The sequence below is a fragment of the Lipophrys pholis genome (genome assembly GCF_963383615.2).
Source record: "Lipophrys pholis genome assembly, chromosome: 7".
NCBI classification, from domain to species: domain Eukaryota; kingdom Metazoa; phylum Chordata; class Actinopteri; order Blenniiformes; family Blenniidae; genus Lipophrys; species Lipophrys pholis.
In genome coordinates this window covers 25,823,329-25,838,394 of record NC_137638.1, presented here as the reverse complement: position 1 = coordinate 25,838,394, position 15,066 = coordinate 25,823,329, and the positions used below count along the sequence as shown (strand labels likewise).

Sequence of the window (15,066 nt, the reverse complement as noted above, 5' to 3'; positions counted from 1 at the left end):
GGTGTGTGTGGCATCAGTGTGGTATTATTTAAGGTAATAGTCTCAAGGTATTCAAGACGTTGTCCACAAACCTGTCAACTTTTCCGTCTATCTAGTTACATTTCCGCTTGAGTGCCACCATCTTAAAACTACTCGAGGCTGACGAGCCTAACCTGGAGCACGAGCTCTTGTTTACTTTGCTGGTTGAAGCCGCTACTGGGCCGTTTGCAAGGGGGGAAGAAAAGAGTATGCCAAGCATGCCAAGGACACATGAAAAGTAAGCTATATAAATCTAAACCATAACTATGGGAAACGATTAAACCCATGGCAGAACATTAATTCTCCTATTTGACTTTTTTATTCCCAGGGAAAAAACCCCCTCTATGATGGATGAAGACTTTAATTGCTCCTCAGTCTGCAGAAGGAATGTCCTCAACTCCTCCCTGCCGTCAGTTGCCACCCCAGGTCTGACATCACCTCCTTACGTGGCCACGCCGTTTGACCACGATTACGCCAAACGCAAAACACTCCGAAGGCAGCAGTGGCAGCAGCAGCGGCATGAGGAGCAGCAGGCTGATGGTACAGTCCCAGTCCTAGACACTGTCTCTGGGGTTGGGCTCTTTGCCCTTTCTGCACTGGGACAGGAAGCCCACTGGGGAGTGCTCAGATTGCTAATCACCATGCTTAATGGCTTTGGTTTCAGTTACAATGATCCTCATGCACTGGGTGATTGGGATGTGGTGAAATGGGCAATATGGCTACTGATTATTTGACTAACGCGCTCCGCTTGGCAGAGCAGCAGCACGGCGATAGCTTCCAAAATCGAGTTTTGCAGAGGGCATTAAGGCCTTCTTGTTTGCATATGTGTTGCATATGTGGCTGTGTGCTGGTGTATGACACCCATCTTGTGGCCATTGCTCCGCTGGTCTTTTCTCTTATCAGTCATCTCGCTGATTTTGACATTTTATAATTGTTTTTGTTGTAACTTTCTCAACGTTATCATGCGCATGTTTATGTTGTTGCTGACATGGGGTTGATTGGTACAACACCAAAAGATAAGCTATGAATTGTCAATAATTGATGAATTGACAATTTACAATGTTGTGCGTTTTGACTGATTCCCCATTTGTATCAAAAATGCTTTGCCACAAAAAAAGCATCATTTACACTGATTAGCAGTTCTCCGATGCAAAAACTGGCATGTAAATGAGTAATTTGATGGTTTTAATTTCCTGTATTACCAAACAAGAAGTCATCTTTTGAAAAGTAAATGTTTTAAGCACTTGTATTTCACTCCGTACACATTATATTAAGATAAAGTAGCCTGATGAAACTTGAGTATTTTACTGCAGGGATTCACTTCGTATGAGCTCCAGAGATCATATGAAGCGGTTTGCAAACACTTTACACCAGTGATCTTTCAATTCAGTTCAACTTTATTTATAGAGCACTACATACGACAGTCATTTCTAGGTGCTTTTAACCGAGAGAAACCCAACAATCTAGTTCACATATCAAATTATTTTTAAGCTAAAGCTCTATTATCTTGAGCTCTGTTGGAGTATTCGGCAAAAGAAAGCAATTTTTTTCCCTATTATACAAACTTTGCAAAAATACAATTTTCCTCTCTTTATGAAACCGAATCTAAAAATAGGGAACATAAGTACTTGGAAAAACAGACCTGCTACTTGTGAGCAATAATATGTTGGATGGACAGTATTGCTTTTTACTAATGTACATCTCGTACATTAAGTGCACTGAACATTTATGAAATACAATACACACATTACCTTTCTTATATGTTAGCTGTTCCACTTACAGTCACACTCGTTTTTAATTTTGATAAAAGCTTTTCAAATTTAATGGACTTGTTTTTTTTTTTTTTTATCTGTTTTCCCAGATATCAGGTTTACTGTAAAATACTCGCACTAACTAGACATTTCTTGAGCTATGGTGTGTTTGAACAACACAATGTTGTTGTTGTTGTTGTTTTTTATTGGACAAAAGCTGTGACGTCCTTCCTCCCACCCTCCCCCCCGTCATGTATCCTGTTTAGCTTGAATGTGCAAATAATGCAGCCATATTGCCCATGTTGCCAGTTTTGTCACCCTTTCCAGATTCCTACCTACCTTCCTTCCTACCTACCTACCTACCTACCTGCCTGCTACCTCTTTGCCTGCTTGCTTTTACCACCTGCTTTGCCATTTATGTGCATGTAGTTCTAATGGGCTGAATGTCTTCACAACTGGACAAAGTCAGTCACGATCGTCTGGTCTGTCACATGGTCACATCCTATTTGATTGTGGTGTTGGGGTGGGGGGGGGGGACCTCACGGTTTGTCAATCTCCTGAGAAGTTTTTTACGTAATTCACTTTTGCCATTTCCCACTAATTGGATCTAATTTCTAATTATGGCCAATTAGTGTGAAAATGCCAAGTCAGAAAGAATGTGGCATCTCTGGTATTGGCACACGACTCGGGAGTGGAGAAAATAACCCATCATGCACAATTCTGATTGTACTTGTCCAGTCTCTCTGGCTTGAGTCCTGCTTAAGGTGCATCAAGGTGATCAGCCTGCAGGGCCGGATTCAGACATGCATTTCTTGGTCTACAAGAATAAGAGCGAAAGACTGAGCTTCGCTTTCGTCATGGTGCTCTTCAGTAATGGGAACCATTCACTGTAGTCTGTGTGTTTCCCTCGGAGGTATACAACCCTAAGTGCCTTTGCTACATTGCTGAAAAGGCAGCTTTTAGATTTATTTACATCACAGACTCTGGCCCTAATTTTGAGGTTTCAGAGAGAGGTATTGATCTCCAGAAATGCTAAAGTGTGACACTAATACCAAAACACTTGCTCTGCAGATTTTCTTTGGTCTCATAGAAAGTTATGCGTGTCTGAATCGGGTTCTACATTGACAAAGGGGAGTGGTGCTAAATCTGTACTTGATTCTAAACCAACTTAAATGACTTGATTTTTTTATTTTTATTTTTTTTCTTAAGGCTTTCGCATATGACTATATATTTTCTTTTATTTTCCTATAAATTGAGAGGTGCAATTTTGTTTGATAATATTTTAAAACCAACTCCCCGTATCTTCAACAGCCTCATCAGAGTTTGACCATGATTACTGCCTGCCCAGGTCTTCAATATGGCTGGCTTCCCTGAATGGTACTGCTCTACGAACCCACCCAAACCTTTTTAAGAGGCTCTGCTTTCATTCTGAGATGAAGTGCTGTCTTGTAGTGAGCACCGAGTACACAGCTGCCAGTTTATTAAATTTAACAGTACCATAGCAACTTTGCTGTTGACTCAGACTGTAAATCCTTTGAAAAGCCCCTTGTGTGCATTATTTTCTGAAATAGCAAAGGCTTGTTGCCCCTCTGACTCTTAATTACGATTCCCTGCCAGTTTTTGTTGAGTTTGCAGAACTTTGTAATTAAGAGGATCGCTGGCATCTCTCCTTTTTTATAACAATGTGTCAGTAACGATGCACTAGAAAGGATTTGTGGCATATGTTTGTTTCATACTTATATGCATTTTCTTCATTGCAACAGGACAGTCTTCACACCAAAAGATTAAAAAAAGGCCCACACTGTTTGCAGTTTAATATATAATATTGTAATTTGAAATGTATATAATGAAGTCAACTTTTCTACCTGGTCATGTCTTTACTGAAAAAAGGGAATTAATGAGTATTTGTTCATGATATCGTAACGTTTGCAGTTATTTGTCTGCGCATCCTGGCTGACACTTAAACCAATGTTTTTCTTTTTCACCTTTTGTTTTGGCAGAGCGCAGTCAGGACAGTGAGGTGGTGCTGCTTTCTGACTCCAACTCCACCCAGGATGCCTTCACTGATCTGGCCAGCTCACAAGACAGCAGCCACAAACCTGTCTGTGTGAAAGCCAGTTCCTCCTCATCGGAAAGCACAACACCCGTGAAGGATGGGCAGACGGCATTGGAGGATGCAGGTATTTACGATTAACATGACGTACGTTTCTTTTTAAATGTGTCTTTTACTGTGGACAGAGTTACGATTGGTTTTTTGGGCTATTTGATTTAATGCAATCATTGAAAGACCACATGTTACAGAGACTTCAACAGCAAATATGATCTGTTTTATTAAATCAAGATAAGCTATTTCCCTGAAACAAAATAACTGTTTTTATTCAGCAGTGGCGCAGCAGTTTGAAGATCTGGTGATGTGTTTTTAATCTGAATTGTGAAAAGATGTTTTCCAGACACTTTCACTTAAGTCTAAATATAAATCACTATGTGACTTTGTCTTGAAAGTTTGTTGTCAAGAAATGTGTTTATTTATGTTTAAATCTCTCTTTAGCTTCTCATGGAGATCACACTGGGATTCAGGCAGATGAGAAAATAATCCAGGAGGTGGTGGAAACAGTGGTGGTGATCGCCTCTGAGGTTTTAATCCCCAAGGTTTCTGCGGACCCCGGTCCTCATCCTCTGCCTGTCCTGGTCACCCCTCCGAAGCCAGCCCCTCCTCAGCAGGCTGCTCCTCAGACCCCGGCCTCTGAGAACAAGAGGAAGCCTGAGCCTCCCGCTGAGATCGAAGTGCCCAAAGCTCTGCCTACAGAACATGTTGATCAGAGGTGGATGCTGCTGGAAATGTGCGTCCGAGCTCTCTTCCTCTGCCTGGGCCGCTTCCCTCAGCACTACAAGAGTCTTTACCGCCTGGCTTTCTTCTACACGAACAGCAAGACGCATCAGGTCAGTCCAACCCTGTTAACTGATGGCACTAGTCCATTCGCATTGAATTTCAAAGGCCAAGCCATCCATTAAACCCAACCCATATACCAGTAATCAGTATCCTACGCCACTGAGGGTGACATTTACAAAGAATGGTTCTTATTAAGAGTTTCTGCAATTTACTCTAAAGACGCATGGACCTTTTTGTATTGATTGTTCAGTGATGAGTATATGAATGTAGGGATGAGCATTTCCTCATTATTCCCCTTGGACCTGATAGCTCTGCAGTGATACACGAGTTGCTGAAACAGCCTGTGTTAGCTCCAAGGCTCTGTGGACAGAGGTGTGTGTGGGCGGTAGAGCACTGCTCTCAGCCAGTTTGGCACAAGGAGGTTGCGTTAAGCTTTACTGTGATTGCAACCTTCTGTCTCCTCTTGTTTTGTTAAAATTTTCAGTACAGCCTTTAGACATATTCACACATGGGTAAACTTGGCATATAAAGTTCCTCGGCCTTTTATGTTTTGAACTCTGTACTGTAAATCTGGCACCATAGCTTTTATTGCTGGGCAAAGGCATCACCGTGACCCATAGAGTTTCCCTGCTCCTGGACCCCGTCAGGGGAGAGCGGACCCTGAGCCAGTGCCACAGCAAATAGGCTCTAATGAAGGGCCTCCTACTCTGAAACCACTGGAGTTTGAATAAATGAGTTAAGAGAGAAAAGAAGAGTTGTGCTTTTTATCCCCCGTGGTCTTTAGCGGTTGTTCACAATAGTACCTTATGTGTGAAACAACAGGCATTCAACAAAGGAAACTATTGTTGGCATGACAAAGTCAGTACAGTGTGAGAGTTGGAGGAGCTCAGTGAGGGGCTCAATGTGATTCAAGCTCAGTGAAGTTAAGTTTTCACTTTAAAAACCTGTGTTTTAAAGAAATCAAATTTAATGCGACAATACGCCGATAATGTTTATATAAAGAATTAACATGTTTCTCTTTGGCTATAGATGAAAATAATATGGCCTCGCAGGCTTAATTAAATGTAGGATAATTGAATTTGTATATTTAATGTAATTGTTAAAGCTGGTACGGTTTGGTCAGCTTAATTCTCCCCTCCAGGTTTCACTCGGTACTGTGGCACTGCCTCGATGTGATGCTGTCGACGCAGGTTGCTAAGCAGCCTTGACAACCCAACACATCCAGAGTTAAAAGCCTCCATGCCCCTTCAGATTCAGGAAAACTTCTCCGCTCGGACTGACTGGCCATTTTTATTCTCACTTGCAAAGAGAATGGAGCTTGTCATTTCATGCTGCAAGTTAGCAGGATTGAGAAAGATAACGTGATGTGGCATTAACTCTCTATCATCTAACAAGGCGTTCACATAGATGCTGATTTGTGACTCATCGAGCTGTGAAGAGGTCGCCACGTACTCCTGATCCCAAATGAGCGTTTTTCTTTTGTCTTCAGGAAGCCTGTTGTGTGTCTTTGTCTTTGTCTCTGTGTGTGTGAGTGTGTGTGTATACGTGTGTCTAAATAAATGCACTTTAGATATGTATGTGGGTTTCCTCATTTATTTATTTATTTCCCCACACAGAACCTACAGTGGGCCAGAGATGTGTTGCTAGGAAGCAGTGTCCCATGGCAACAGCTGAAGCACATGCCAGCACAAGGACTTTTCTGTGAAAGAAACAAGACGAATCTGTTCAACGTAAGTCAGAGTTCACAGTGCACCTATAGATGTCACGTCATGTTACATAACAGAAAGCAGATATCACCTTTGGCTTTATCAAGCTTATTTTAGACCAACAATTAAAAACTGTTGAAATATTAGTTTTAAATAAAGTCAGTTGGCTGAACTGAAAAATTCCAGATTGTTAGGATTTCTAAAAATGGTTTCAAGGGCAGCAGTTCTTGATTTATTTAACATTCCAGAGCTTAATTTACTTCATCTTGCCATTGCGTGCTCTATTCTGAACCGTACTCTAAACATTGAAGAAATGTCTTGCCGAGTGTAGGCAAATGCAGGGGAAAAAAGAATCTACTGTCATAATTGCATAATAATTGAGTCACTTTTATCTCGGAACATCAGAAGGCAGATGTTTCAGGCACCCACCTGTGTGCCTCAGAACTGAATATGAATTTAAAAGAGCAGAACAATGCAGGGGTGGGTCTGACGGTATTTACAGCAGCAATCACACCGAGAAGACATTCTTAACACGTGTTAACGAATATAGATAGTTGTTTAAAAGGGGAGGAAAAACGTCTTTCAGGGAATTGTACTCGTCCACAACCCGCTTTTCTGCTTTGGTGGTGTAGACGTCCTAATGGTGCCTTATTGAATTGAGACACAAAAGCAGTCCAACCTACAAAAACAGAGTGTTCATATCAGGATACACCGAGCCGTGTAGTACTCCATGTTTCTGGTCTTCTCACCAGAGTTTAGCCTGAACTCACCTGCCTGGTAACAGCCCAGCCAGCCTCCCAGAGGAAGATTATGTGAGGCACTTGGGTGTATCCTGACATTTGTGACTAATGATCTGGGCATTTGCAGTGAGTGATTGGCATACCTGGGTCGGGTTTACCATTCTCACACGCAGATTTCGCATGAATCACTGAAATACACAAAAATCTGCCCCATATCTGGATCATCAGATCCATATGCTGCTATAATTAGAATCGCTCAGTGGGGGCTTGTTGAATTGTCTGCCTCAGAATTACTAGACCTCAGTTGGAGTTCCAGTGGAGGTGATTACTGTCTGAAAAGACTTAATATCTGCTTCAAGTGGAGAGAATTAAATAAACTGACACGCTGAACAGATGATGGATTCAAAGTGTGAAGGAATCGGCTTACTTTATGACTCCTCCTTTGTGTGATTTGTCAAAGCTGTAACACTCTTGCTGTTGTCACAGAAGAGATGATAAATGGAGAACGTCAACTCAAGTCAGCGCTTCATATCAGTCACTTGTCAGGCTCACTATACAGCACATATTTTATGAATGTAGCTGATTGTGTGGTCTTATGGAATGATATGCTGACTTCAGAAGGCTTCTGGCAGCAGATTGTGGAAGTGATGGGGGCCAGGTCTGAGCTGGAGGAGAGCTCCACTTCGCTCGGGTTCCCACTGAGTTCTCATTGAGCCCCTTCTGGAGGCAAACCTGGCACACCAACTGTTAGAGCTTTACTGTTCACTTTGAACCAGGCTATAGGAAAATGTAAACCTCCCTAAATTTCGATCCAACAGATCAGTTTGCTTGAGTCTTAAGAGTGAGGATTGCAGACCAGGACTGGAACCGGGGACATTCTCACTATGAGCTGAGAATGTCAATCACAGATATGACAATCATAAAAACATGTTTCATCACACCTTCTGAACAGGTTGGACTGAACTTCACCGAGGATCCTTCAAATGAGCTTCTTTAACCTTTGAACCAGGCAGATGAGATTTCCTAGTGTAATGCCCCACTGCCACTACTTCATTCAAATATTGAGTTCAAATCATCTGCAGTGACGGACTGATGGCACAAGGCTGTGACAGCAGTTAGAACCCGACAGTGTTGATCACGTCATGTCTGGAGCGTGGCACCTCGATGACTCGTCTCCCGGCTGAATGCGCACCTCACGGAGCCTGTTGGTGAATACTAAGTTCTCTAATGTAGGTTATGATGCTCCACTTTTCTACCCTGCTTTGGCTGGGCTATATTAACTGGGGGCCAGTATCAAATAACCTACATACTGCTGTAAAGAAGTGATCCAGATGAAGTAGTGTTGCATAATTCATTGGCTCGGGTAATTTCAGGGAGCGCCTACTCGTTTTTATGTCGATGCTAAAGTGATTTCAGGTTTGTAATTGTTATCAAATCAAAATGACGATGATGTTTTAGGGGTTATTTTTAGAGTCAAAGATTGTTGAACAAATAATTAATATTGCACTACGCTGGATTGTTGTACAGTTACATTATCGATACACTGACATCTGTATTCTGTTACTCACACTACTAATCTGTTCCTACTTGTATCGTTTACAGTCACTGGCAACTTCCTTGTTTTGTTGTTTAAATATGCACAATAGTGTTAACAATACCTGTTAATGTGTTGAACCGAATCACCAGGAAACTAAAGCTCTTTTCAATCATTCATCCAACTAAAACATCAATAGAGAAAATGATTGTAGATAAGAGTAAGGAAACCTTTGGTCTCTACAGGTGATGTTGCTCGCTTTAGGTGAATTAAGTTGTTATATAATACTGAATGGCGGTTTGTGCCCTTGCCTCAGAATAACAGTTTCAGGTCTAGTAGTTGGGTGCCTTTTTGTGTGGGTTTGCATTGTTCTCTCTGCTTGTGCATGGGTTTTCTCTACGGACTCCACTTTTCTCTCACAGTCCAAAACCATGTCTTGTAGATTTGTCTCTGTATTGCTAAATGGATTGAATGTGATTAAGTTTAATTCATCAGTTTCCATGCACTATTTACCAGAGTTACTATTTTGAAGGCACGGCCACTCTGCTTCTCTTATTCTTATTCTTCTGCGTCACTTCTGTGCTGGAAAAAAAAGTCAATGGAATCAATCTTCCATCTGGCACCTTTTGAAAGATGTCTTCATTTGAGGATTTCTGTTTTTCTCATTCTTACATGGTTTGTCATCGCAGATTATTAGAAATCACCATTGAGTTACTGTAACATTGATTTTCATCACAGCTATTCAAAGCCATCATAACAGAGCAAAAAGGCTGAATCTAATGACACTATTGCTGCTTGTGTCGGGCCCTCACGCTGCTCCGTGTTTCTGTCTAGTAGTCGTGAGGAGTCTCTGTGTTCGCTCAGTGTTGCCTCCTCCTGATCCCACCCCGCCCGGCACAGGCAGATATCTTGCTTACATATTCTTCCTCCCACCCACACGATCGCTCTGCACGAGTCTCCACAGAAAACATACTTTCCTTGTTGCTGCCTTTCAGACAAACGTCAATCCATTCCCGTCTTGTGCCCCTCCGCAGAGCTTTTGTTTGAACCAATACTGTCTGTTTGTGAGCGAGCATTCATTTCCAGTTGAACTGCCTAAAATGTGACTTTGCTCTCAGGTAGATCTCGGCGTCTTGTTCTATTAGGTTACCACAGTCTTCTGGGGAAGGGTTACACTTGCATTACTTTCCTGGGTTTGATGTATGACTCAAACATTTGTGTGTTCAGCTGGGCAATGTGCCGTAGGTGGAGCCTCACCAAGGAGAACCTTGTTTTTTTCTTTCTTAGAGGAGCAGTACTGCTCCAATGAATTCAGGTTTTCTTTTTTTCTTTTTTTTAGAGGTTGATATTTGGATTTGTGTGTGGGAGGGTTTACTCAGTGTGTGTGTGTGTGTGTGTGTGTGTGTGTGTGTGTGTGTGTGTGTGTGTGTGTGTGTGTGTGTGTGTGTGTGTGTGTGTGTGTGTGTGTGTGTGTGTGTGTGTGTGTGTGTGTGTGTGTGTGTGTGTGTGTGTGTGTGTGTGTGTGTGTGTGTGTGTGTGTGTGTGTGTGTTTTCCATTGCCTACCTCTGCTCTGTAATTGGTTGAGCTTGATATTTTGAACAGGGTTTTTCTCTCTCTCACACACACACACACACACACACCACAACAAGAAACAGGAAAAACAAGGTGTGTGTGTGTGTGCTTAGTATGTTTCTGTTGGCCAGCTGGTGAGACACAACAAGAGTTGAAGAGAAGAAGGTGAGGGCTGTTGACAGACTGAGGAAACGTTTATAGGATGTGGCACCATGTTTTCTGTTTCTAGTAGGGCTTTTACTCGCATACCCCTTAAATGTCTTCCCTTTAGTTATGTGGCTCGTTTTATTGTTGGTCTGCCATCTCAGTACAGTGACGAGGTAACAGTGAATTCATTTTTCAGCCAGTTCATTCTCTCTCGTGCTTTTCCTGTTGCTCTGTCGATAGGGTAATCACGCTCTCCCCCTCCCCCTGGCTGTTTTTTTGCTCATCTCATCTCCTCTCTCTGTTGCACTCGTTCTTTTTCCTCATTACTCTCTCGCTCTCTCTCTCGCTCTCTCTCTCTCTCTCTCGCTCTCTCTCTCTCTCTCTCTCTCCCTCTCTCGCACTCTCTCTCTCTCGCGCTCTCCCTCTCTCTCACTCCACTGTTTGTGTGTGTATTGTGTGAGCGTTCACTAATGGGCGGGAGTTTCTCCAGGAGCCTCCGATTGGCTGGTAAAGGCCGGCAAGGATTGGCTGGAAACTGTGTATAGTGTGAGGGAGGAGGAGGAGGAGGAGGAGGAGGACTCCAGCAGGCTGGGGTCAGGGGAGAGCAGAGAGAGAGAGTGCGTGGGTGTTTTTGTTTTGAGATGGCAGGGTTTGAAATCAGGAGAGGACCGAGTCAGCTTGTCTGTCAGTGGCACGCTGAGTTTGTACGCCTTGACTCCAGCGCTGTTTCCCCTCCTGCGAAGGCAGCTGCCATTCTCTTCTACTGTTCCTCTTCTGCCATGTGCAGCTGTGCTTCCCTCTTCTCCGCTCCTGCGGCTCTCGCTGCCCTCGTACCCAAATGCAGCCCACCCTGTGCTCTCCGAGCGTGAGCCTCTTTCAGGGTGGAGGCGCTGTCCGGGCTGCTGCTGCTGCCGCCACCAGCAGGAAACTGTCCAAAAGAATACTAGCACAGGCAGCGTGGTGATGGTGAGTCGTTTTCTCTGCTTCCTTCTGGCTTCATCGTTGTTCCAGCTGTACCGAGAGCGTTGATGTTCTCCATGTGTGGTACTTGTGTAGAGGTAAACAGGACTGCTCCAGAAGGTGTCTCCAACTGCTTTCCAGCAACTTGAATTCTTTGCCTCTGTTTTATGAACATCATAAAGTAAAGAATCAAAACAGAAACTGTTATAATGAAGGAAGCTGTAAAATTAGTCCAAAAAACAGCTGCCAGAAGCTGGTAGAATAAGCAGTTCACCAGCCACGTTGGGGTTTTCCCTTCAATTTTACCCTCCAAAAGTTCAAATACAGGGAGATTGTAACTACGGGTGTGATGTGAAAGTGACTGCTGGTTGCTGCAAGACACACCAACACTGGTTTGTGCAACTTTCCTGTTGTTGCTATTTTGGGCCTGTGCTTTTCCTGTTGTCATTGGCATGTTTAGTCATGTATTGATCGTATCAAAGATATTTCTGAAAAATGTTGGGCAGCTGGCTTTTTGTTATGGCATTCATATAAAGATCGCACTGTTGTTCTTCTTCATTTCCCCTTTTTCATGCAAAACAATTGTAGCTGTTCGTAACACAATTAGTTGATTTTCTTTTTTTCTCCCCCCCCCCCCCCCCACAGCTTTCACGTGATACCATTTTAAACATAAAAACAAACTAAAGACGGTTTTATTTATTGTTTGTTCCCTTTAGGCAAATGATTCTCATCATATTTTCCCATGTTTATCCCTTTTATTCCGAATGCATCTTAATCCCTGATTCTTGCGCGTTGTATTGGCCACAGCTGTGCCAAAACTGTTGCTCCAGATATAGTCATATTTCCTGTCACAAAAAAAGGGGGGGGAAAAAGATGCTTAAAATTATTGCAGTTAAAGTCTTACAAATCTGCTTTAGCTGTTGTGCTGAATGATAATCTGTGCAAAGCCATGGCTCTGCTTCCCCTAAACAGATTTGCCGTGGTCGGATGGTTCTCTGAAGAACAACTCTCCTCCATTCGAGATCATTTTTTTTCTAAGAGAGCAGAGCCCACCCCAATGGCATCGCAGCGCACTTGCTTTCAAGCTTCCTTGTAATCTGTGCATTAAAAGGTTGAAACCTTCCCAAGCCCCTGGCCGATTACATCATATGATAATATTGATGCATTTATATTAAATACATGCATCTTATTTTCACGCTGCCGTTGGGTTCATTTAATGGATTCAGAAATAAACCCCTCATGATGTAATGACGATCGAAGTAACAAAAAATATCAAATGAGTTTGAAAAGATTGGATTTTCCGGGTCGACTTTGTTTTTCACTTTTGAGTAAAAGAGTTTGACACTTTCTTCACTTCATCCTGAGGAATGTGTTTTGTTTTCATGTATTTATTTTTTTAAAGCTTTGTTCTTTGGTTCCATTGGCTTTAAAAAAAAAAAAAAAAAAAAAGAGCCATCTGAGCGTCTGAAGCGAGCTGTTCGGAGGAGCCCCAGCGCTCCTCATGCCTCCAGCAGCCGATAGAGCCGTCTCATTTGTTTTGCTCCCATCCTGATATGGTCATCTTTGTTTTGCCTCACACACGTTTCCTCGAGTCTGTCCCCGCGCACCGTGCCACGTGCTTTGTGATTGTAGCCCGTGTGCTGCTCAGGCCACCATCTGCACTCGCATCGTTGGCTTCAGTGAGCAGATCCTCCACTCGGTTTACCTGCAGAGAGGACATGTGCTCACTTAAAAAAAAAAAAGGTGGACTCCTCCATCAAAAACACACCTCCTCATGCTTTCTGCAAAGGAGCGCTGTGTTTGTTGGCAGCTCGCGGGTTGTTTTGTTGCATGACTTGGACAGAAGTGAACACTAATGAGGCTGCCTATCATCTGTGCCCAGAAAGAGAGCCCCCTTCCTTCCCACCTTTTACATGGCCAGCTTGTCCGCAAAGATCTGCTCCTGCAGCCTTTCCATCGCCTCATTAGAGTTTATTCTTTAAATGCCATGTGTTTCACTCACATGTATTTCTCTTGCCATTCTTTCAGTCTTTTTTTCCCCCTCCTTATATTTGTTAGTTGTTTCCATGTGTTATACACTTTACAGGCTCTTGGGGGAAAATAATCGAATAGCAGCAGAACACAGTCGTAAATACACAAACTTTTAATAAATTAGCAAAAAGGACCGTTCAGGTGTTCTGGCAGTTACATCTTGGCTCCCACTCCTAGAAACCACTTGGCCTCCTTAATCAATATTGAATCAAGGGCTGTAATTTTACCACATCAGCTACTTCTATTATTTCTGAGTTGTAAAATAATATTATCTATAATTATTTCATCAGTAATGCATTTGTGTGGTGGTGGTGATACCTTGCTCGCCCTGTGCTATGCATCAGGAAATCTAGAAGACTGTTATTGGTCGATGATTTTGTTGAAACGGTAGAATTGAAGGTCTGATTCTTGTCTCTTTTTTTTCCCCTCCACTTTCAGGGCATCTGGCGTATTCCAGTAGATGAGATTGATCGCCCAGGAAGTTTTGCATCTCATATGAACCGATCCATTGTCCTCTTGCTTGAGGTGTTGTCTCAGCTTAAGGATCACGATACTCTGCTGAAAGTCTCATTCATGCTGCAGAGAACCCCTGATCAGGGAAAGTAAGGAGCCCTCTTGTATGCCACTGTTGTTTTTATTAGATATTATGTATGTGTTCCCTGATTTCTCACTTTCTTCTTCCATGAAGGAAGTATTTACGGGATGTTGATCGTCAAGTTTTGGCCAAGAGAGCATTTTTCCTAACTGTTAAAGTCTTGGAGGACAATCTGAATAGTCTCACTGGGGTAAGCAAGCACCGCCCACTGTACACACACTCGTAGGGCAGAGAACCACTCAGTGTTTTCAGATGCCTGGCATGCACCTACTTCATGTTTTGACAGGTTCTGTTCTCTTTCAGGTGTCTGAGCAGCTTCACAAAGCGCCTGCACCCTCCATGGGGGAAATGACCACAACCGACACATCCAACAGGCCCAGTTCAGAGGACGGCAAACATGCTCTTCCCAAGAAGCCCGGGCTCACAGAGGGAGCATGTGCTGCTGACACCGGGCCGAGGGAAGCTTCTCAAGCACAACTCGCCTCACCACCACCATCAGTGGACAAAGGGAGCAAGGTTCAGGAGACCGTTGGTAGCGAGGGCCTCAAAGCAGGGCCAGAGGAGCCCATGGAGATGGACACTGGCCACTGGAGGAAGCCCTCCACTGCGACAGATTCTCAAGCCAACCAAGCAGAGGCTGAGACCTCCCTGAGTGTCATCGAGCCCCAGCACAAAGTGGCCGAGAGCAGCCGGACACCAGAGCTGTCTCTGGAGGAACTAAGTATCAGTTCCAGACAACAGCAGCTTCAAGCCTCGGCACCCAAGGTCACCGTGGCAGCCGGCGGGGTGGATCAGGCGCTACTACGAAAACCAAACAGGAAACGGAAACTTCTAGAGGACGTAGAGTCTGGAAAAACCCTGCTACTTGATGCCTACAGAGTGTGGCAGCAAGGCCAGAAGGTCATGACTTACGACCTGGGACGCATTGAGAAGATCATGTCTGAGACGTACATGCTCATAAAGCAGGTAACTATCATTCCAGATGTGCGCTACCCGAAACCTTTGCATACACACACATGCAGTTTTCTCAATTTTGCTCAGTCATGCACAGAGTTCTCTGAAAATGATTTGAGCGTGAGAAAACCCTTTTTTGATCTCGAATTAGCACACACATTCAGAAA

The 15,066-nt window shown here is 43.4% G+C and overlaps 1 protein-coding gene across 1 annotated transcript in view; it reads left to right on the top strand.

The window, feature by feature from the left end:
• The window catches only part of cabin1 (calcineurin binding protein 1), a 38,424-nt gene that overhangs the window by 10,919 nt on the left and 12,439 nt on the right, over positions 1–15,066 (top strand). Inside the window, exons 26-34 of the mRNA XM_080466904.1 lie at positions 96–256; positions 347–558; positions 3,081–3,146; positions 3,770–3,949; positions 4,318–4,709; positions 6,276–6,389; positions 13,789–13,952; positions 14,039–14,135; positions 14,249–14,911. Coding sequence (XP_080323030.1) covers positions 96–256; positions 347–558; positions 3,081–3,146; positions 3,770–3,949; positions 4,318–4,709; positions 6,276–6,389; positions 13,789–13,952; positions 14,039–14,135; positions 14,249–14,911 — 2,049 coding nt within the window. The remainder of the gene's footprint in view (positions 1–95; positions 257–346; positions 559–3,080; positions 3,147–3,769; positions 3,950–4,317; positions 4,710–6,275; positions 6,390–13,788; positions 13,953–14,038; positions 14,136–14,248; positions 14,912–15,066) is intronic.